Raw genomic sequence first — 23,929 nt, forward strand, 5'->3', positions numbered from 1 at the left:
ACTACACTGAGAACTACCATAATCATGTGAATGAATGAGGGAACTGGAAAGCCTGTCGGGAGTACAGGTGGGGGTGGGGTGGGATGGAGGAAGATTTGGGACATTGGTGGTGGGAATGTTGCACTGGTGAAGGGGGATGACTGAAACCTAATCACAATCATGATTGTAATCAAGATGTTTAAATAAATTTTTAAAATAAGAACCAAAAAAAAAAGAAAAGAAAACTATTAAAATATACCCATGAAACCCTACAGACTCATTAAAAATACTTGAAATAGTAAATGTATACAAAGTGGCAGGATACAAAATTAAAATATAAAAATTAATCACATTCCTATACTCAAAGATGAATTGGAGATCAGCACTTCTTTTTTTTTTTTTTTTTTTTTTTTTGGTTTTTTGGGTCTCACCCGGCAGTTGCTCAGGGGTTACTCCTGGCTCCATGCTCAGAAGTTGCTCCTAGCAAGCACGGGGGACCATATGGGACGCCGGGATTCAAACCGATGACCTTCTGCATGAGAGGCAAACGCCTTACCTCCATGCTATCTCTCCGGCCCCGAGATCAGCACTTCTTAAACTTTTTCTAGTTGCAATCCCTTCACCCAAGAAATTTTTACATGACCCTATATAAATATATATACTTGTAAAAAAAACACATTATTTTTAGGTGAATACTAGCTATTTGGCATATGAATTCTTGGAAAAAGTACAAAAAACCAAAATCATTTAATATTCTCAAAGTATGTTTTTACTTACAGTATTTTGTTATATTTTAGAACTATATTTTATTAAAGGGGTCAATAATTAAAGTTAATCTGAAATGCTAATGTAACATAATATTTATTTACAGTTTGATTACAGGAAGACGCTGCACTAAACTTAAAAAGACATAAATGTGATGGTTTCACAAATAATTCTTGCATTCTGTGAACTTCATTCTCCGATGTGTTCTCTCAGTGAACACTACAGAATGAAACTTGAGATACTAAAATAGTGCCAAATCATTGACAGGAAATTAATAAAAGACAATAGTAACACTTAATCACAAACCAAATCAGATATCTAAAAGAACACATTTTTTTTTACCACTTGTGAATCAGTAGAACTAGTGTATCAAGTATAGATATGCCTTTGTAGAATTTGAAAGAAGCCAAGAGAAATAGGTTTGGCAAGGATTCTGACCCAGCAGGATGCTGAAAAGTGAGTTGATTCCTGATGAATTTTAACAAGTCTGACTTCCCACATTGACTAAAGCAGCAAGATTTCTCTAACATACTCTGTGTCCATGATTACTTGCCAACTGCTTACTGGAGACCTGCATAGACAGGTTATTCCAGGGGAAATAAGTGGTTTATAATGACATGACTTTTCTGTATGAAATAAATAACAATAGCAAAGATTCAAAATGAGTGATCATCGTTTATTCTCTTCAAAGAAACAGGAGATCTGCAGGTCAACTGCATGCTACTATCTAATCCACAGCATTATGTAGACATAGCAGAATTATTTTAATATGCCTTTAACACAAAACAATTTATTCCAAATATGAATTAGAGAAACTGCAATGATGTGTTCATAAAACTGAAGTCTTATTTTGAATTATCATACATTCTCAGGCATCCTGGTCATCATCTGTCAGATAAATGAAGAATTTTTCTTTAAACTATAGTTAGTTATGTTGTATCTAGGAAAATGTCTGCATTGTTCATATATATATATATATATATAAATATATATATATATAAAATGTAAGTGAGTTTAAGCAATAGAAACTTATCTAATAATAACAGTGAAAATAGCCTATGCTCCATGGAATGTTCCTTTCTTTTTACTCTTCCATCCTATATAAGAGTTCATTTACATTTTAATTAACTGAATACACAATGCAGGGGTCAGACTCTTCTGTGATGTGAGCAGAGAAAACCTTTAAGGAAAGAGTAAAATATAGAAGCAGATAGAAAAAATTCACAGATCCTGACACATATGGAGGAGTCTAGGTTGAACTGAATATTAAAACAAATCTCCCAGGAGTAGTATTTAGCAGACTAAATCTTCAAGAAAAATTGAGGGCACTTTAGACTTTTGAGGACATTATTTAAAAAAGTGACCTGATTAATCTTACTTCAACTAATCTAATACTCTGGTAATTTAAAGGAGCATGCATTTCATTTTCTTTGCTTGATATGCTAACAATATAAAATAATTATAGCCTTTCTATTTTGATATGAATTGATATTATACATTTCTGTAGTGAATATTTAATGCTGTCAGATAAAGAAAGGAGCAGTGGAAAGTTACAAATGCTAAGAACTAAATGTATGGCTAAAGGAGACTTTTCAGTACTTTACCCCAGAAGTAAAGGATTAATCTGTCTTAGCCATTAGCACAGAGGAATGACTGATCACATCTACCATAGGCAGAAAGAGAAACAATCTGTAATGCTAAGTTCTATCAAGTACTTAAAGTACTCTAAAGGAGAGTGAAGGGATCATGATGGCAGTGAACCAACAAGAATGACTACTCTTTCTCTTATATAAGGCAAAACACCTGAGGTATTACCAGTAAGTCACTTTTCAAAGAAACAGGAAGTGAAGGGAAAGAGAAATATATCTCCCTAATTAAGACAAATTTCTCTGCTCTATTTGTAAATTGTTTATCCGACAGTTGTGCAAAGACTGAAAGACATAATATTTATGAATGATTTTGTAGAGTATCAAAAATGTGGTTAGAAAAGCAAGATATAAAATTTGCTTTTATAGGGAGAAATGGATTATTAGACAGTTAATCTGATACCTTTTGAATTTTTTCGGCCACACCCATTTGATGTTCAGGGGTTACTCCTGGCTAAGTGCTCATAAATTGCCCCTGGCTTGGGGGGACCATGTGGGATGCCAGGGGATCGAACTGCGGTCCTTCCTTGGCTAGTGCTTGCAAGGCAAACAGCTTACTTCTAGCGTCACCTCACCGGCCCCATCTTTTGCATTTTTAAAAATAAATAAATTGACAACTTAAAAACCTTGCCCAATTTCCATGCCATGTTAAAACAGATTGCTGGCATATTTATTTCATGAATCGTGTGTGTGTGTGTGTGTGTGTGTGTGTGTGTGTGTGTGTGTGTGTTTGGAGGGCCAACAACCGGGTGTACTATAGGACTACTCTTCATGCTCATGCAGTGCTCAGGTGTCACTCATAAGGGGCTCAGACTAAGCACAAAAACACTAAATTGACAACATATTTGCAGCTCTTAAACTCTCTTTATAGCCCTTGATGTATTTATTTATATAGTTTGGTTGAGGGTTGGAAGGAGCAGTAGGCAGAGCTTGAAATGTTCTGGAGATCACTCTTTGGGGGTGATCAGAAGCTATTTCTGGCTTAATGCTCAGTAGTAACTTCTGGTGGTAGTCAGAGGTTCATATGCCTATGTGGGCAACTGTGGATTAAACCAGCTGTGGCAGCATGCAAATCACGATCCTCCCTCCCACTCTCTCTCCCTCTGTCCCTTTCTCTCTCCCTCCCTCCCTCCTCCCTTCCTCCCTTCCTTCCTGCCTTCCTCCCTCCCTCTCTGTCTCTTCCTTCCTCTCTCCCTTTCTTCCTTCCCTCCCTCCTTGCTTCTTTTTCCTTCCTTCCTTCCTTCCTTCCTTCCTTCCTTCCTTCCTTCCTTCCTTCCTTCCTTCCTTCCTTCCTTCCTTCCTTCCTTCCTTCCTTCCTTCCTTCCTTCCTCCATCTCTCCCTTTTTCTCTCCCTTCCTTCCATCCTTTTTTCTTCCTTTTTACTTCCTCCCATCCTCCCTCCATCCCTTTCTCTCTCCCTTCCTTCTTTCCTTCCTCTCTCCCTTCCTTCCTTCCTCCCTCCCTCCTTGCTTCTTTTTCCTTCCTTCCTTCCTCCCTCCCTTCCTTACCTCCCTCCTTCCTTCCTTCTCTTCTCCCTCCCTCCCTCCTTCCTTTTTCCCTTCCTTCCTTCACTCCTTCCTTCTCTTCTCCCTCTCCCTCCCCCTTCCCTCCCTCCCTCCCTCCCTCCCTCCCTCCCTCCCTCCCTTCCTTCCTTCCTTCCTTCCTTCCTTCCTTCCTTCCTTCCTTCCTTCCTTCCTTCCTTCCTTCCTTCCTTCCTTCCTTCCTTCCTTCCTTCCTTCCTTCCTTCCTTCCTTCCTTCCTTCCTTCTTTCCAGCAGGAAAGTCCCTTCAGTCTTGATGTGCCTAAATCAGAGTTTACCTGCTATGCTCCGCAGAATAGTCATTCAAAATGGTAATGGTTTCTTCTCCAGGCCACCAAGAATTTCCTGTTCTAAAAAGTTGCACTGTCTCTTTCTACCCCTGTAGAGGCTCACTGTGCTGTTGCGCAAAGCAGCAATTTATAGTTCTTGTTTTGCTTTTGAAATAAGAGCAAGATTACTATTTAGAATCAAGGTAGTTATTTTCACAATCTGCTGGAAAGCAGTTAGGCAGGTATTCTTTTTAAAGTCAATAAACACAGTCAACTACAATTATTTGACTCCATTTAGTATATTAGAAAAGGTAATGCCTTAATGATACCTTGGTGGGTTATAACAGTTAATGCATCAAAAGTGAATCATAAAATCTCCTTCTCAATAATAACTTTGGGACAAATGTTATGAAAGAAAGTTAACCCCAGGGAATGAGTGTTTTCGCCTTCCCACCAAGTGACAATATTATGAGTTTGGGTTTTCTATTTGCTGATTTTAAAAAATATTGGATTCGAAGAGCTAGGAGAACTTGTAATATATTGTTTTTGTTGATGAGAAAATACTTGCACAGTCATCTGGGAGAGATGCTAAAGCAAAGAAAATGATCCTATAAAGTCAGAATGATTTTCTGTCTATCTCTCTGTCTCTGTCCTTCCTTCCTTCTTCCCTCCCTCCCTCCCTCCCTCCCTTCCTTTCTTCCCTCCCTCCTGTCTTCCTTGCTCCCTCCCTCCCTTCTTTCTTTTCTTCCCTCCCTCCTTCCTCCCTCCCTTCCTTCCTTTCTTCCCTCCCACCCTCCCTCCTTCCTTCCTTCTTTCCTTCCTTCCTCCCTTTCTTTCTCCCTTCCTTTCTTCCCTCCCTCCCTCCTTTCTTCCCTCCCTCCCTTCCTTCCCTCCCTCCTTCGTTCCTTCCCTCCTTCGTTCCTTCCTTCCTCCCTCCCTTCCTTTCTTCCCTCCCTCTTTCTTTCTTTCTTTCTTTCTTTCTTTCTTTCTTTCTTTCTTTCTTTCTTTCTTTCTTTCTTTCTTTCTTTCTTTCTTTCTTTCTTTCTTTCTTCTTTCTTTCTTTCTTTCTTTCTTTCTTTCTTTCTTTCTTTCTTTCTTTCTTTCTTTCTTTCTTTCTTTCTTTCTTTCTTTCTTTCTTTCTTTCTTTCTTTCTTTCCTTCTTTCCTTCTCTTTCCTGCTATTCTGTAATACCTACTCGGACACTAGTTTATACTGAGAAAATAGATTTCTCTTCTTGTGCTGACCCTGTGAACTAGCAAGGAAGAGAAAGGCATGCCTTCAGCTCATATTTCACAAATACACAAGCTGCTGCTATTTATTTTTGGAAGGCATTGAGTTGCAAATATTCCTTGAAAACACATGTGTAGCCTCCTGGCTCTCAGGGTAAATACTGACAGGCAAACACTAAGCTTTTTGTCCTAACTTGCTTTTTAATAGATTGGGTTCCAATACTTTTAATCTGAGAGACAGCTGTGCACCTCTGGAGAAGTCCCCAAATCAGGTCTAACAACAATACTGGTATAAGTAGTAGGCACTGTTCTTATTCAGTGGAAAAGCGCTTCTTCTGTAGATTTATATAATCTTTATCCATATTTTCACTGAGTGCAAGGGAGAAACAAGGAACAAGGGTGCATCTGGATATCTTTACCATTTCTCTACTTCATATGCAAGGTAAAATTAATTTTTAATGATAAGAACTGTGAGGAACTTTAGAGTCCAATAATTGAATATCTGATGTAACAGACATTCAAAATGGTAGCTACAATTGTTACTAGTAAATAGACATACTAGTACATTTAGAGAAATGCCTGATTGCAGTAATAAAATCAGAGGATGGAAGGGGATGGGGAATATTGCTGGCCAACCTGACTTGGTTCCACCCAGCCCTAGTCCCGATCATCTCAGCATCAAGTCCCTGTTTGTTTCACAGTATTAACATTCAGCAATTTAGGTTAGGACTTCCTGTGAAGCTGTGCAAGAGTTCATCAAGAAGGGAGAAGGGGCCCATATGACCATATGAATAATTGACAGCATAACTAAAGATACTGGAAAATGACCAACAAGAAACCAAAGCAAGCAGAATGAAGAAAATTATGATACATAGGGAAAATTATGAATTGGAATAAAATATAATCCAATAGATTAATGAAATTAAAATATGGTTCTATTAAATATAAATTATCAATAAACTACTATCTAGACTAACAAAGAAATAGAGAGGCGTAGAGCTGTAATAAACTGAATCAGAGAGGAAGGCTAATGGTGTCACACAGAGGCCACAGATTCATCATATAATGATTACTTAGAGAATCTATATACCACAAAATTAGGGGGCCTAGAAGAAATGGATAAATTCTGGACTCCTAAAAATCCCAAAGCTTAACCAAGAATATATGGAATTCCTGAACAGAACTATAGAAAAAATAAAATGGTAATCAAAAGTATTCTCAAAACAAAACACTAGGTCCAGATGGATTCAAAAGTGAGTTTTTTTAACATTTAAAAAGTTCTATTAATTTATATTTTTAAATTAACTTATTTTATTAAATTATTTTCAAATTTTCATTTTCTTTATCATTATCATTTCTTTATCATTATCATTTACATTTTCTTTAATAAAACTGAAGAAGCAGAAACATTCTCAAAAAGTTTCTATGATGCTTACACTGAGATATAAAAATCAGAGAAAGATACCACACACAAAGAATAAATATTGACTGATACCTGATAAAAGCTAATTAAAAGTTCCTCAACAAAATATTCTAAAAATTCAACAACTCACCAAAAAGATCACACACCATGACCAAGTTGGGATGTAAGGATTGTTTAATATATGCAAGACAAACAATATAATACACTATATCAGTAGATAGAAAAGGAATAATCCAAAAATATCAGGGGTTAGAGAATGCATATGCTGATCTATAATTTTTTTTATTAATTAACTATAGAATCTTAAAATTTCTTTTCCAGTGCCATGATATAGACTTAAAATATGTCTTTTTGAGTACTATGTTTCCATCAGCTAGACTTTCTTTAAAACATTTTAAAGTTCTTTATTTTTCTATCTATCAAGTTTGATTGACAAATTAATCCAGCAGCCCCCACCCACAACTTCTTAACATAAAAATGTCCCAGACCACAACTGATCTAAAATCAAAAACAAAAATATGTCATTGTGCCACTGAATCTTCTTTCTTCCTGAAGGTACTGCAACCTTCATTTACACCCTCAACAGCTCAACTGAACTTCATTAAATGACCAAACATTCCCAAACTATCAAAAGATTCCAGCTCTATAGCCCCTAGACCATGCAGCCATATATGCACTAAAGCTTAGTACTATCAGCTCAGTACCCCAGCTCTGATGGGGTAGTAGGTAAGAAGGATCACACTGGTGGTTGGATTAGTGCTAGAAAATTTAATGTTTGAAAAAAACTGTTTAGTGGACAGCTTGGTAAATCACAATATTATAGTAAAAAAAAAATCCAAGTAAGCTATGTTCATAAATATTATGCTAGAGCTTTTATACTAGGCACAAGAGTAAAGCTTGAATAACTGCTGTGATCAATATTAGCACAGCTATGTAATGGTTATTTGCTTCTTTCTGATAATTCAATAGAGTATCTTATAATTAAACTTGCAAGCCCATATTTTTTATTATAATCTTTTAAATGTTATTTTCTTTTTATCATAGGCAATGAAAGCTTGGAAGAAAACTATGTCCAAGACAGCAAGATGGGGTTTGTCATCAATGCCATCTATGCTATGGCACACGGGCTGCAAAATATGCACCAGGCCCTCTGTCCTGGCCATGTGGGGCTCTGCGATGCCATGAAGCCTATTGATGGCAGAAAACTCCTGGACTTCCTCATCAAGTCTACATTTATTGGCGTGTCTGGAGAGGAGGTGTGGTTTGATGAGAAAGGGGATGCTCCAGGGAGGTAAAGTCATCTTTTTTCTCATATCAGTTGTACCTATGGTCCTGTTTAAACTAGAATGATGGCAGTTCTAGCCCCATGATTTTTGGGTATCACTCAGCTACTACAATTTAGGTACCTAAAAATACATGGTTAATGTTATATGAAAATCACCAAAGACCACACTGCTCTCTAAGACATTAGAATTCATATCAATAAACACCACAATGCTTTACCCTTCGCTTTTCCTTTGCCTGTTAGCGCAACCTATCCCTTGGAATGCCTGGGATCTCTACAATTCCATGAACCTAAGAAATTATACCCAATAAGTAGAACTTTCCTTGGAACGAAGAGCATCAGGCAGCATCTTTCTGATTGATTGGTCTTAATGCCATACTGATAGTAAAATATTTTAATATTTTAACTGTTATAGAGAAAGTGAATCAAGCTCTACATATATCTTCATCCTAAGTTAACATCCGTCCCTGATATCTTATATCTCTTTCCATTGCTATCACGAGCTCTATTTATAAGGAATATTATATGTCTATATATAAATGGTATAGATACATATATGTGTCTATATAAATGGTATATGGTAAATTAAGTCAAGACTTGAAATAATTGTGTTTATTTAATTGGATTTTGCAGAATATTTAAAACCTGCAGTGGGAAAGGAAAGTGCTCTCAGCTTAAATGCTGCTCAATATGCCCATAATATTTCTTCTTTGTAATCCTTGTTATTTTTCTGTTTGTTATTTCACAGAAAAAGAGCATTCTGGAAAAACAATTATTGTATTAAAATGGATTATTAAATCATTTCTTTCTCATTGCTAGAGACATATTATTATTCTTTGTATAGATGAGAAAACTAAGTGCCAGGAAAGTTTAAAAAACTATGCCAGAGTAATTGCTAGAGACAAAGACATCTAAATAAGACTCTTATCATTTTTAAGACCATACTGCACAGTCTTTAGATTAATCCTAAAATTAGATAAAGTTGCTGAAAGCCTTCTATGTCATTCCAAAGGTTCTATAAGTGATCATTAGACTCTAAGTCCATACAGGTGTCTTTATTTTATATAAGCTTAAAGTTCTATGTTTAGAAAGTCCCTCTGTGGCCTAAGTAAATTCTCCATGTTTAAAACATGATAGCCTTAGGAAGATATGTCATGCAAGCATTTTATAGTAATAATTTTAATGTTTGCTTTATAGTACCCATTAGGTGGAAGTTTATTTATATGGAAACATAAGTGAGAAGGATGAGATGCTGATCCAGGAACTGGGCAATTAGGCAGCTGCCAGATATTTAGCACCTTAGAAAATGATAGCAGGAGAAACATTTGGAACTAAGACTCTATCAGACCAATCATCACTCTTTCCTCTAAATCATATAGTTTGGATTCCATTGGAAAATTTGTTTCTAAAGGATGTAAAACTTGGTATAAAAAAGTAAGTCCTTGTGAATAAGCAGATTTGGAATGAAATCCCAACTTCATCTTATAAGGTACCCAATGTGCTTATTGAGCACAGGGCCAGCTGCATTTTAGATTCAGCAGATATATACTTCCTCCTCCCCACTCTATTTGTCATCCAAAATGCAGGCACAAAATTTTAGTTTGTTTCTTGTCATCTTTATTTACATATTTAATCATAAGCTTTCTCTGGGGTCTATTTTTTTCAGGGATCATTTCCTGCAGCTTAGAATTGACCAGATTATCCATATTTCATTGCTGTGTTTAATCACCTCCCTCAGCTTCTGTATCTTGTCACACGACCATCCTTGATTTTGGTCATGATTCAATTATTTAAATTATCATGCAACATAAACTGAATGCATTTGGGAAATGCTATAATGTAATTTACAGCATGAGAATATTCCAAACAGATGCCTACATGCTGGGAAAAAAACCTTGGGTCAAGAGAATAAAAGCAATGTTGATTAACACACAACACAGGGGATATATTCTTTTTTAGTATGTCAGTATTTTTCCCTTGGTAGCTTTCAGCAATCTTTTTTTAACCTTCATTTTTTGGAGGTTCTTAAAAATGTGTTTCATACCAAAATATTGTGAATTTTCCAGTTTCTAAATGTTAATGAAGTGTGAACTGATTTCTCTTATTGAAGAGCAAATGAGGAAGTTGAAATAAAAGCCTTAGGAAATGATTTATAGAAGAAAATATTTTAAAGCTAACATTGCAGTTAAGCTTTCATTGGAATTCTCTATGGAGCTTTAATAACAGAGTATGGAGTAAAACATAAACATTAAAGAAAAGGAAACAACACACAGAACATTCACAGCAAGTTCTATAACTATAATGAGTTCAGAATAGAAAAAAAATTGGAGGTGAAGATTAGTTCATTGATCAGCAGGATAAGTGTTAGCCTTCAGCCCACAGTAAATACTCACTAGGTTATCATTCAGAGAGTAGCTCTAAAGAACATTCTGTGTATCTCAGCATCAAAGAGAACAAGAACCCTCAGTTAGTAAAAAGTGAAAACAACCTAGAGGTGAATAATGTACTCCAGGTGTGCCATTCTCTCTTCTTACTTCCTTTACTATCTCAGAATTCCCTTTTACTTTAGAGGATAGCTTGTTGTAGAAGTTGCTAGAATATGATCTAGGTGTGAAAGCTGTAAACTACTTTGTCAGAGAGAGAACGAATTAAATATGTACACTAAATCTACTAAATAATATTAGTTGTCTGACTCTAATTAAAATGGATTGGTAGTGGCTTCCTGGAGTGTGTAAAGAGGAAGAATTCCAGGATGGATTAAGTAGGAGAAAGGGAGGAAGAGAACTGAGGAAGATGAAAATGTAGGAGATAATTGCCACCATTTTCTTTGTGTCACAATCAATGAGCAAAATTCTAATATTTGTAAACAGGAAAAGGAGAGTTCTGCACTAGTATTAGAGAAAAGCATTACCTAGCATGAGGCCAGGTCAGATTCAATCCCTAGAACCCTAAACATTCTTTCAAGTCCTGCCAAGGAATGCTCCCTGAACACTGCAAGAAGTAAGCATTGAGTATCACCGGATGTGGCCTTCACAAAGTCAAAATAAAACAAAAAAATTCCACTTTTATTGCAGAATAAGAAGGAAAAAGAAAGAATACATTTTCCGGAAATTACCTCATGAGTTTAGCTTACTTAGAATTAATAATTACATGCCAAAAAAGACTAAAGAATTCCAGATATTTTGCAATGATTGATCAATAATTGACTACACCAACACAAAGATCTTTCTCAGTTTTTAAGTAATATAAATGAATTATTTTCAGTATTCATAAATTACATATTTGAATTAGACAGTATCACTACCATTCACATATATGTGTTATAACTGTGCAATAATTATCACAAGCTTGTCAATAAATGATCACAGGAACTTAAGTTTAGAGAAATTAGTGACATTATGAAGGAATTACTTTTTGTTTGCTTGTTTTTGGGTCATACCCAGCCATGCTCAGGGGTTACTCCTGGCTCTAGCTCAGAAATCGTTCCTGGCAGGCTCAGGGGACCATATGGGATGCCAGGATTCGAACCACTGACATGAAGGAGTAATTTTTAAACTCTACTGTTAAAATGTTAACATCTTACACATTCTAATGCCAACTACTATGCTCTTTCCATAGTATTGGAGCACTCTACCACACTGGGAAATCATGAGTTTTGGTCCTTAGAACTACTCTGGCTGCTGTGATGATTGTAGATGTTGCTGTTATATAGCATTGTAACATTTGAAATTATTTAAAAATATCCTGACATCAATTATTTAGATACAAAAATGATTTGATCCTAATCAGGAAAGAGACTAGTTTAAATGTCAGTGCTCAGAATGTTCAATCATTGCTGATTAAAGATGTATTTTTTCAGATTTCTTGCTATATTAACACCTATAAATATTCTAGGCTGCAAAGCTCACTTCTTTTAATACAACCTAATGAAAATGGCAAATGAAGATAAAAGGCAATTTTTATTAAAAATATCAAGTTTAAAAATGACCATTTAATAATATTTACTGTCTTTAAAATGACTTAATTGATTTAAAAGCATGAATGATCAACTTCATACAGAAGTTTATTTATCTATTTCAAGAATAAGCCCAAAGAAAAGGGCTGGAGAAATATTACAGCAGGTAGTTATTAACCTTGAGCAAGGGCACTGGCCTTATGTCCTGAGCACCACTAAATAGTAATAGACAAACTACCAAATAAATAAGTAAAAATAATAAACAAAGAGAGCACATAAAATTATATATACTCTATTAAATATGGATGATACATAAGGGAATTCACATACTAGAAATAAAAATAATTGTCATGTTAAGACATGGAATGAAAATAGCTTTTTGTTGTCTTCTCTATTATCTATTTGAAAAATGTCTTTCCATTCTGTGGCTATCCAGATTCTCCAAGACACACCTTTTGTTTCCCTTGTAGGTATGACATCATGAATCTACAGTACACTGATGCTAACCGCTATGACTATGTGCATGTTGGGACCTGGCATGAGGGAGTGCTGAACATCGATGATTACAAAATCCAGATGAACAAGAGTGGAATGGTCCGATCTGTGTGCAGTGAGCCTTGCTTAAAGGGTCAAATTAAGGTAAGTCAGTAACAAAGGCATCCTTGGATGATGTCCCTGAAGATCCCTCTTGCCTGTTCATCCATAAAGAAACAGACATTTTTTCTTATTTTCTTTTTCTTAGTCAAGACTATCCAAAAAAGGAAATTCCAGGTTTACTGAATGTTACTGTGTTAAGCAAGAATTAAAAGATAAAGATTCAAAAAAGAAATAAACCACTTGAATATTGAAAATGTCATTATTTAAATTGCAATGATGATCTAATATATTTTCTTTAAAATGATTTTTTATTAAATAAACATGATTTTCAAAGTTGTTCATAATAATATTTCAGGAATACAATGTTCCACTACCAATTTCACTACCCATGTTCACTTTTCTCAACCAGTATCCTAGGTTCCCTTCCATGCTTCAGTCTTCCTTAGCAACAAATTTAAAAATATTTTTGTTTTATTTTAGGCATCTTGATTTGCAATGGTTTTTTATTAGGGTTTCAAGCGTAAAACTTTCCTGCACTCTCCATCAGGATATCTATTGCCTTTTATTCTTGTTTCAATGTTCTACTCACATATTATCCCTACACACCATCCATCCTCCATTTCTGCTGATGTGGATGATCTGGGATATTAAATACAATATAGAAAACAAGGTACTATTGTTGAGCTAAAAACTATGCATGTGACCACTTTGTATTTAACTACCAGAAGCCCTGATCCCCTGATCCTGAACACAAAATCAGGAGAGAGCCCTAAGTACTATCAGTTGTGGCTTCCAACCCTCTTAAAAGTTTTAAGCCTGAAGCCATAGCCCAAAGAAATAGTGAGCATACTTTTAATATAGGAGGACTAGGTGTAACCCCTGGTAACATATGGTCCCCTCAACAACCATAGAAATATCTCTGTTACTCCCCAAACTAGCTCCTAAGGAGCTCCTACTCAGTCAGAAGTAACTCCAGAGCCTTGTCAGGGTATAGCCCAAAAGCTACCAAAAAATGGAAAGAAACATGGATCAATCATAATGATCTGCTTACTCATAGTTCTAGCTATTGTTAAGGAAAAAAGAAGCTTAATAGTAAGCATGTAACAAATAAACAATTAACAACTAAAACAACTAAAAGAAGTTGACATGAAGTAACAGAAATACTACTTAGCATTTCTCTTCTTTCCACCAAGTCCTTTATTTTTCCTAAAATATCTATATTTGAGACAAGAGGAAGTTGCTATTACTTATTCTCAAAAGCTTACTTGAAGATTTGAAGCAAGTGAGCAACCATGATATTACTGTACACATAAAAATAAAGTAAATAAAGAGCCAATATTGGGCATTTGACTGGATGAGCTAGAAAGAATACCTGGTGAACACACAATCTCTTCATCCCATTCTATTTAAAAACCAAACTAGATGTTACACTGGGAAATGGAATGTAAGGGAGTGATTGTGAGCTGGCAGGAGTATAGATTAAGTGACCTAATAGGTCTCTCCCATCTCTAATTTTGTGTGATTCATCTCTAGGATGAATTAGGCTGTCACCTAAATGTCACCCAGCACAGCTGGGACTGGAGTCAATGCCATTTGAAACTCTGGTCTTCTAGTATTGCCAAGTCTCTCTGCCATTCTTAGGAGATACAGAACCCACCAAGGCATGCAAGTTGTCCTAAAAAGCACATAAAGAGGTCTTGAGGATTGTAGTCTTGTCACCTGTGAGTGTTGGTGTAGAAATGGGAAAAGCTTTACTCCCCTTATGATGGAAGATGGAGTGATGCATATTTGGAAGCTGCAATGTCTTTTGGCTGCAGAAAAGTCATTTTTTCTTCTTTTTTTAAAATAAAATTTATTTTATTAAAATCATTGTGATTTACAAAGTCCTTCGTAGTTGGGTTTCAGACATAAAATGAATTCGGGCTAATTCCACCGCCAGTGTCGACAGGCCTCAATTTTTCACATGTCTCTGTGACTGAAAAGATTCTCTCAAGATCTTACATAGAAGACATTTGAGTATTATCATGACATCTCATCATATAGAATGAGAATTGAAATTGTTTTGTTTGTTTTTGGGCCACACTCCTTGACACTCAGGGGTTACTCCTGGCTATGCACTCAGAAATTGCTCCTGGCTTGGGGGAGCATATGGGACACTGGGGGATCAAACCGAAGTCCGTCCTAGGCTAGAGGCATCAAGGCAGACACTACCACTTGTGCCACTGGTTGGGCCCCTGAGAATTATATCTTTTTTTAAGTTTTTTAATATAATTTTTATTTTAATCATAGTGGCTTACATATTGTTGACAATAATATTTTAGGTACATAATAACATAAAATCAGGGGAATTCCCATTACCAAATTGTCCTCCCTCCACCTCCTTTACCGTCCAACTTCCCATATCCTCTTCCCTCACCCCTGGGGCTGCTAGATAAGTGGTCCCCTCTGTGCCTGGCTTACTACTTAGTGGACTTACACCTGCTTGGTCTTGGTACCTTCCTTATTTCCCCCACCCCTAATTGGGAGGCGGGACTAGATAGTTCAAGTTATGTGGTTTTGTTTGAAGAAGAGAATAGTAATAACCTGGAGAAAAGAAAAAGAAAAAAAGGATCAAATACTCCGGAACTGGGCAGAGTCCTTTTAGAGGCTTTCATCCTTAGTTTGAGAAACGAAGGGGAAAAAGAAGGTGAAACACCACAACTGTGCAGAAAGAACTGTCAAATGAAGTATCCAGTGTGCATTCGGGAAAAAAAGGGGGGGGGTAAGCACCATATAAAAGCCATGGTATTGAGATAAAAAAAATGTGGCAGAGCACATAAGAAAAGAAAAGAAGAAAATAAATAAATATAAATGAAGACATCCACTTCTTCAATAGCCAAACCACAACAATAAAATCAACAAAAAATAGATAAGTAAATAATAATAATAATAATAATAATAATAAATAGTTTTGTGCTTTTTCCCCCTCCTGCAGATGCACAGTAAATATTGGGGTCATTCGAAAAGGAATTTCCTTTGCCTAAGTCACAGGGGTCCTCAAACTTTTTAAACAGGGGGGCAGTTCACTGTCCTTCAGACTGTTGGAGGGCCAGATTATAGTAAAAACAAAAATTATGAACAAATTTCTATGCACACTGCATATATCTTATTTAGAAGTGAAGAAACAAAATGGGAATAAATACAATATGTGGCCCACGGGCTGTAGTTTGAGGACCATTGGAAAAGATACAGGGTTTCTCCACCATTGAAGTATATTGTCATGGTATTAACTATAGACTCCTTTCGGGTTCATTTACTCTCCCCTTGGTGCTTTTGTGGTGTATGGAAGACTTCTGCTTCGTCCTGGGTGATAAAATCAGACCTCTGTATCTAGAGGTCTCGATATCTGCATGAGTCAAGGAGTTGAAATTATGAATATGTCTTTCTTTGTGGTTCTAGAAGTTCTGTTCCCTCAGTGTCGTTTTAATCTGTCTTCTGTGGTTGGCGGTCCTGGTCTTTGCGCTCATCCTAGGAAGGGGCCTGGGATAGCGTCTTTTGTTATGTTTCCAGAAGTCCCCTTCCATTGCAATAGTCTCAGACAGACCTCTGGAACTAGGGATCATAGTTGTTATGCAGGTCGTAGCTCATGCCCTAGACTAGGGCTTTTTTATTGGTCCCAGGATACATACAGTCTGGCCATGGTTCTGTCAGCCAGTCATCTATAAATCGCGATCTTAGCATTTGGATAGACCAGATGGTGACAAGTCTTATGATTTTGTCTTATCGTTAGCTGGTGAGATAGGATAACTTGCTCTTAGGTCAAGTTGTTCCCATTTTCCTCATTGTCAGGGTATCATATTAGGGCTGACACTTGTTGGTGTCCGAGAACTATTAAGAATGTCCCAGTTGGGATTTGCTTCCTGTGGCTGTTGTGAAAAAGTGTGTTATTTCTATGTCTGTGATCCAGGGTTCAAGGCTGGATGGTTGGTGTCTAATCACCTGGGGTCTAAGTTGGGTCCACGTGACATATTTTCAAGGTGGGAGATACCCCTATATTGTAAAAAAGTATGAGTTCTTATCCCTAATATATAAGAGCTTGTTTTTATATGTAAGAATTCCCCCTTTTTTAGTGTGCCTTTGCAGGGAGAAATGGTGCTACATTATATTGCTGGTGCATTTGAGGGTGGAGAGAGAAGAAAACAAAAATAGGTCACACACCCAAAAATACAAAAATAGAAATAAAAATATATGTGCTCATGTATATATATGAAGAGAAAAAAGATTTTTAAAAAATGAAGTAAAAATTAATTAAAGGAACAAGGTGATTCAAGAAAGTATCTTGCATTTGGGGAAAAGCAGGTAAAGAGGTAGTGTAATACAGGTCTTATACTTATATGGTAGTATAAGTTTCCCCATTGTCTTTTGAGATTTTCTGTGGTGTGTGGGTTCCCGGGCACCTTTTCATCTCCCAACCTAACCTTCTTGAGATTGGCAAAAATTTTGCGGCAGGGGGGAACTTGGAAGAGTTCATGCATTGGGGGATACTTGTAGAGCTGAGTCTGGTTTCAAGTAACAGTCCACTTTAGGAAGGGTTGGTAAGGAGGACCACACAGCATGCGTCAGCAGGGGAGTTGGTTGCCTTTTCTTATAGGGGGCGAGGTGTGGGTTTGACTGATTGTCCCTTCTCTTGGGTGCTGGGTACTGGCTCGCTGGGGTAGGAGGTCATTCTTGATGCCTACTGGATTAGGAACTGAGGGTGAAGAGTTTTAATAAGGTGGGGAATCTGGATGGGATTGAGGGGTGAAGGAATAGTCAGATTTTCAAAGGGGGAAAGGAGAAAGTATATGGAAGAGGCAGGAAAGAAAAGAAAATAAATTAAAAAGAAAAGGAGAGAAAAAGAAAAAAAGAAAAAGAAAATAAAACAGTAGTGAGAAGAGTAGAGAAAAGAGTGAGGGAATGCTAGTTTATTTGAATGTGTTCAATGAGTAGGGCTTGTAGTATAAGTCTGTAGGTCACAGTTGCTGCTTCGGTGGTCTGGGTGGTCATGTGCTTCAAGTCCTAAATGAAGGTATAACCTAGAGATAAAGGGTATGTTAAAGAGTTTTATTGGGACATTCTCATAGTGCAAGCTGGGTATGTTATCTTGTGTGATTGAGCCCTGAGATGCAATTTTAGTTTGTCCATGCTTTGTATCCAAGAATGCCTGTGGACAGGAAAGCTGAGAGGTTATTTTAAGTATAGAAAGATTAAGGCATTAAAACATATTTTTATGGAATGCTTCCGTTGGAGTCAGTGGTTTCCCATGGTATCCTTTACCTGTAATCCTGTAGAAGATCTCTAAAGGCTTATTATGGGTCTTTGTAAGTAGAAGGCTGATTACTTACCTGGTCTTTCTATGCTGTTGTTTCTGATGTTGCTGGGTTTTTTTGTGGTATAATGTGTAGTCAAGATTTTATGTTGTACCTCTTTCATGTGTTTTGGGCACTGCTTTCCGGTATATGTTGACTGTTACAGTGTTTGGAGTTTCTACCCTGTTAAACACTGTTATTTGATTGTTGAGTATTAGTTGTATATAAGGTGTATGTTCTAGGTGCTTCAGAATAGTGCTATCATTCTGTGTTTATCTTTCATATTCTGGCTTACTTCATTTAACATATGTTCTAGGTCCATCCACATTGCTGCAAAGTCTGTGACTGTATCATTTCTGACTGCCATGTAGTATTCCATTGTGTATAGATACCACATTTTAATGATTCATTCATCTGTGGTTGGACATCAAGGTTGGTTCCAAGACTTGGCTATTATACTGAGTGCTGAGATAAATAGTGGGGTGCACACATACTTTGGAATGAATGTCCTTCCAACTTGGGGGTAGATACCTAGGAGAGCAATTGCTGGGTCAAATGGTAGCTCAATTCTGAGTTCTTTGAGCACTCTCCAGACTGCTCTCCATAGGTGTTGGACTAGGGGGCATTCCCACCAGCAGTGGATAAGAGTGCCTTTCATGCTGCATCCCTGCCAACATAGATTGTTCCTATTATTTTTGATGTGAGCCATCCTCACTGGTGTAAGGTGGTACCCCATTGTTGTCTTAATGATGAGTGAAGGTGAGCATGTTTTCATGTGTTTGTTGGCCATCTTTTGGTCTTCCTCAGAGAAGTGCCTATTTATTTCATCTTCCCATTTTTTATGGCTTTATTTGGTTTTGAGGGACTCAACTTTCTGAGTGTTTTGTATATTCTGGATATCAGCCCTTTATCTGATATGATGGGTGAAAAGATTTTTTCCCATTCAGTTAACTGTCTTCTTGTGTTAAGTAGGGTTTCTTTTGCCATGCAGAAGCTTTTTAGTTTGATGTAGTCCCATTTGTTTATGTTTGACGCTAAAGTTCTTGCCATTCGTGCTCCATCCTTGAAGACCTTTTTGATATATAGGTCTTCAAGTGTTCCACCTATTTTATTCTCTATAAACTTTACAGATTCGGGTCTAATTTCGAGGTCTTTGATCCATTTTGAGTTGATTTTTGTGTAAGGAATGAGGTATGGGTCAATTTTGAATTTCTTACATATGGTTTTCCAGTTGTACCAACACCATTTGTTGAAAAGACTTTCTTTGTCCCATTTCAAGTTCTTGGCTCTTTTGTCAAATATCAGTTGATCACTATGGCTTTATAGTATAGCTTCAGGTTAGGTAAAGAAATGCCACCCAGTTTCCTGTTTTTTAGTATGTGTTTGGCTATCCTGGGTCTTTTGTGGTTTCAGATAAATTTTATGATTGATTGTTCTAAGTCTTTAAAGAATGATGTCTGAATTTGGATGGGGATTGCGGTAAATCTATATAGGAGTTTGGGTAGGATAGTCATTTTGACTATGTTAATTCTACCTACAAATGAGCATGGGATGTTCTTCCATTTCCCAATATCCTCTTCAATTTCTTTCTGAAGTGTTTTGAAGTTTGCCAGGTATAAGTCCTTCACTTCTCTTGTAAGGTTGATTCCTAGGTACTTGATGTTTTTTGATACTATTTTAAATGGAATTGTATTCTTTTTTTTTGTTTTTGTTTTTGGGCCACACCCGGTGATGCTCAGGGGTTACTCCTGGCTATGCGCTCAGAAGTCGCTCCTGGCTTGGGGGACCATATGGGATGCCGGGGGATCGAACCGCGGTCCTTCCAAGGCTAGCGCAGGTAAGGCAGGCACCTTACCTCCAGCGCCACCGCCCGGCCCCGGAATTGTATTCTTAATCTCTCTCTCTTCTACTTCTATTTGTATAGAGAAATGCTACTGTCTTTTGTGTATTGACTTTGTAACCAGTCACTTTGCTATATTGGTTTATTGCTTCTAGGAGTTTTACAGTGGACTCTTTAGGGTTTTCCATGTATATCATCATGTCATCTGCAAAGAGAGATAGTTTGAATTCCTCTTTCCCTATTTGAATTCCTTTGATTCCCTTCTCTTGTCTGATTGCTATTGCTAGGACTTATAAGGCTATGTTGAATAATAGTGGAGAGAGTGGATATCCTTGCCTGGTTTCTGACCTTAGTGGAAATGCTTTCAGTTTTTCACCATTAAGAATAGTGTTGGCCGTGGGCTTTTCATAGATAGCTGTAACTATCTTGAGAACGGTTCCTTCCAGACCTATTTTGCTTAGTGTTTTCAGCATGAATGGGCGTTAGATTTTGTCAAATGCCTTCTCTGCATCAATTAAGATGATCATGTGGTTTTGTCTTTTTTACTATTGATGTAGTGTATGATGTTGATTGATTTGCATATGTTGAACCATCCTTGCAGCCCTGGGATAAAATCCACTTGGTCATGGTGTATAATCTTTTTGATGTAGTGCTGGATTCGGTTCGCTAAGATTTTTTGAGTATTTTTGCATCTATGTTCATTAGTGAGATTGGTCTGTAGTTTTCTTTCCTGGTGGTATCTTTGCCCTCTTTGGGAATCAGAGTGATATTAGCCTTATAGAAGGAATTGGGATTACTGTCTTTTCAATGGTTTGAAAGAGCCTATGAATCAGTGGAAGTAATTCTTCTTGGAATGTTTGATAGAATTCACCTGTAAAACCATCTGGTCTTGGACTTTTGTTCTTGGGAAGTTTCTTAATTACTGTTTCAATTTCCTCTGAGGTGATTGGCCTGTTTAGGCTTTCTAAATCCTCCTTTTCTAGTCTTGGAAGCTGGTATTTTTCCAAGAATCTGTCACTTTCTTCTGGATTCTCTAGCCTAACTGAGTATAGTTGTTCATAATACACCCTCATGATGTGTTGGATTTCTTGGGGTTCTGTTGTAATCTCTGCCCTTTCATTTGCAATCCTGCTTTTGGGTGTTTTCCCTCTCTCTCTTTTTTTTTTTTTTGCCAGAGGTTTGTCTATCTTGTTTATTCTTTCAAAAAACCAACTCTTGGTCTCATTGATTTTCTGTATTGTTTTCTTAGTTTCTATGTTGTTTATTTCTGCTCTGGTTTTTATTATTTTCTGTCTTCTAATTGTTTTTGGTTTTTTTTTTGTTGCTGTTGTTCTAGCTCCTTCAGGTGGTCCTTTAAGCTGCTAATTTTGTCGTTTTCCTCTTTCCTGACATAGGATTGTATTGCCATGAGTTTCCCCCTGATTACTGCTTTTGCTTTGTCCCACAAGTTTTGACAAGTTGTTTCTTCATTGTCGTTTGTCTCAAGAAATGTTTTTATTTCTTTCTTGAGTACCTCTTTGATCCATCTATTTTTGAGCAGCATGTTGTTTAATCTCCAGGTGTTGGGTTTTCTCCATTGCTTCTTTTTACAGTCAATTTTGACCTCTGTTGCATAGTGATCTGACAGAGTGATTCTTATGATCCTTACCTTTGTGATTTTATGCAGCTTAGATTTGCATCCTAAGGCATGGTCTATTCTGGAGAAGGTTCCATGTGGACTTGAGAAGAATGTGTATTCTGCTTTCTGGGGGTGGAAGGCCCTATATAAGTCTATTAGTCCTAGTTCTTCTAGTTTTCATTTAGGGCTCTTATTTCTTTGTTAGTTTTCTGTCTGGTGGATCTGTCCAATGGTGATAGTGGAGTATTAATATCTCCAACTACTATCACATTTCCTTTCATATGTTTCTCTAGTTTTACAATCAGTTGCCGTACATATTGCTGGCTCTGCATTAGGTGCATAGATATTAACAAGTGTTAGCACTTCTTGGTCTAGTGTTCCCCTGATCAGTAAGTAGTGACCCTCTTTGTCTCTGATCACTTTCTTGAGGTTGAATGCAATTTGGTCTGATATCAGAATGGCCATCCCTGCTTTTTTTTTATTTTCATTGGCCTGGACAATTGATTCCCATCCTTTTATTCTAAGCCTGTGCCTATCTTGTACTTGTAGGTGTGTTTCTTGTAGGCAGCAAAAATCTGGTTTATATTTTCTAATCCAGTTCTTTATTATGTGTCTTTTAATGGGAGAGTTTAGTCCATTAACATTTAAGGAGATTATTGACAGAGTGGGCTGTTGTGTAGTTGTGTTGTTTAGGGTGGTTGTCATTACAATCAGGGGTTTGGATTGTGTAATTTGTCTCTGAGTAGGTCATTTAGGGTCAGTTTTGTTTGCGCAAATAATGCGAGTTCATTTTTTGTGAGAATGATTTTAGTCTTCCTTCCCATGTGAATGAGAGTTTCGCTGGATAGTGGACTCTAGGTTGAAAATTTCTTTCATTCAGTCATTTAAATATGTCGTTTCACTGTCTTCTTGCTTGAAGTATTTTATATGGAAGATCTGGTTTGATTCTAATGTTCCGTCCTTTGTATGTGAGGGTTTTTTTCTTCCTTATTGCTTTAAGTAGGTCGCCTTTCTCTTTGTTTTTTGCCATTTGAATTACTATGTGTCTTGGTGTTGGTTTTTTAGGGTCTATTTTGTTGGGGATTCTTTTCACCTCCTGGATTCTCAGGTGCGTCTTTCCAGAGGGTGGGAAAGTTCTCCGCTATTATTTCCCTGACTAATTGTTCTTCTCCTTTCCCTGTTTCCTCCCCTTCTGGTATACCTACAATTCTTAGATTGTTTCTTTTGTCTTTGTTCATTAAATACTGGACTTTTACTTCCAGTGCTTTACCTTCTATTTCTCTGTTGGCTTCTTTGTTGTCTTTTGTTTGCAGTTTATCTTTGAGTTGTTCTATATGATTCTTGAGCTGTGCGATTCTGCTCTTCTGGCTTTTTACGGTTGTATGTAATTCCTTTAATTCTGTTTGCATGGAGTCTTTCATATTTTGTAACAATTCTTCTTTTAGTTGGTTGATTTGTTTGTCCATGGATTTCTTGTATTCGCTGGCTAGTGTTTCTTGGCTAGTGTTACATGGCTTGCATTTCATTCCTCATGACTAATTTAAGATCTTCTTCTGTTGGGTCTGTGCATTTTGGAGGACTTGGAAATTTATTAGGGATCCTTTTCATATTCCCTGTATTCAGGGTCTTCCTTGATCTACCCATATTCCTTTGCTTATGTTGGTGTGGCTTAGAGTGCAGTGCCTTCTGAATTCAGATTACTTTTGCCACCTGCATGTTGGGGCTGGGTCCCTTCTCTGGAGTGCTGTTCCTGGTGGGTATGTTTTGAGGGTTGGCCCCTCCCCCATTCTCCAGTCAAGCCTGGCCAATCACTTCTCTTTCCTGTGAGACAGTGTAGTTTCTCTCCTGGCCAAGAGGGCGAGCCTAGATGAATCACCTCCCCCAACTGGGAGCCAGCCTGTGCTTCCTTCTTGGCCCTCTTGTCACTGCTCCTCCTGGCTCTCTGTCCCCCCAGGCTGCCTATGCCACGTTGGCTAGTTGGCGAAAGTTTTAGAGCTCCCTCTGGCTTCACTCTCTCAGGACTCAGGGTCCTCCTGGGATACCTGTTATGGTGACCCTCCGACGGCCCACTCGTGACCTTCCCGGTACCTCCTTCCCAACCTCACCGCCTCTCCAGCACTGCTTGCTGCTCCCTGGCTCCCCGGCCCATGCCTATGCTTCCCAGCACCTCCTTCCCAACCTCTCCGCCTGTCCGGCGCTGCTAAGTGTTATATCTTAACTCTTTTTACAATCCCCTCCTATGCCTCTGACCGCTTAGGATATGAATAGGGGCTCACATAACATAGGTATAGTTCTTTGTTTATTTTAAAGAATGGGTTCCTCAATTCAGAAGGAAGAGTTCATCTATTTCTATGCTATGAAATATAGACTTGTTTCTGATTTACACTCGCATTATGTCCATTACACTCGCATTATGTGGTGTTATCAAAGGAGAACCCAGAAATTAATTTTGGGTC

The 23,929-nt window shown here is 37.4% G+C and overlaps 1 protein-coding gene across 1 annotated transcript in view; it reads left to right on the forward strand.

Moving 5' to 3' along the window:
• GRM1 (glutamate metabotropic receptor 1) overlaps nucleotides 1-23,929 on the forward strand; it is a 504,561-nt gene that overhangs the window by 391,105 nt on the left and 89,527 nt on the right. The window contains exons 5-6 of the mRNA XM_049789321.1: nucleotides 7,896-8,142; nucleotides 12,562-12,730. Coding sequence (XP_049645278.1) covers nucleotides 7,896-8,142; nucleotides 12,562-12,730 — 416 coding nt within the window. The remainder of the gene's footprint in view (nucleotides 1-7,895; nucleotides 8,143-12,561; nucleotides 12,731-23,929) is intronic.

Source organism: Suncus etruscus, chromosome 15, assembly GCF_024139225.1.
Source record: "Suncus etruscus isolate mSunEtr1 chromosome 15, mSunEtr1.pri.cur, whole genome shotgun sequence".
NCBI classification, from domain to species: Eukaryota; Metazoa; Chordata; class Mammalia; order Eulipotyphla; family Soricidae; genus Suncus; species Suncus etruscus.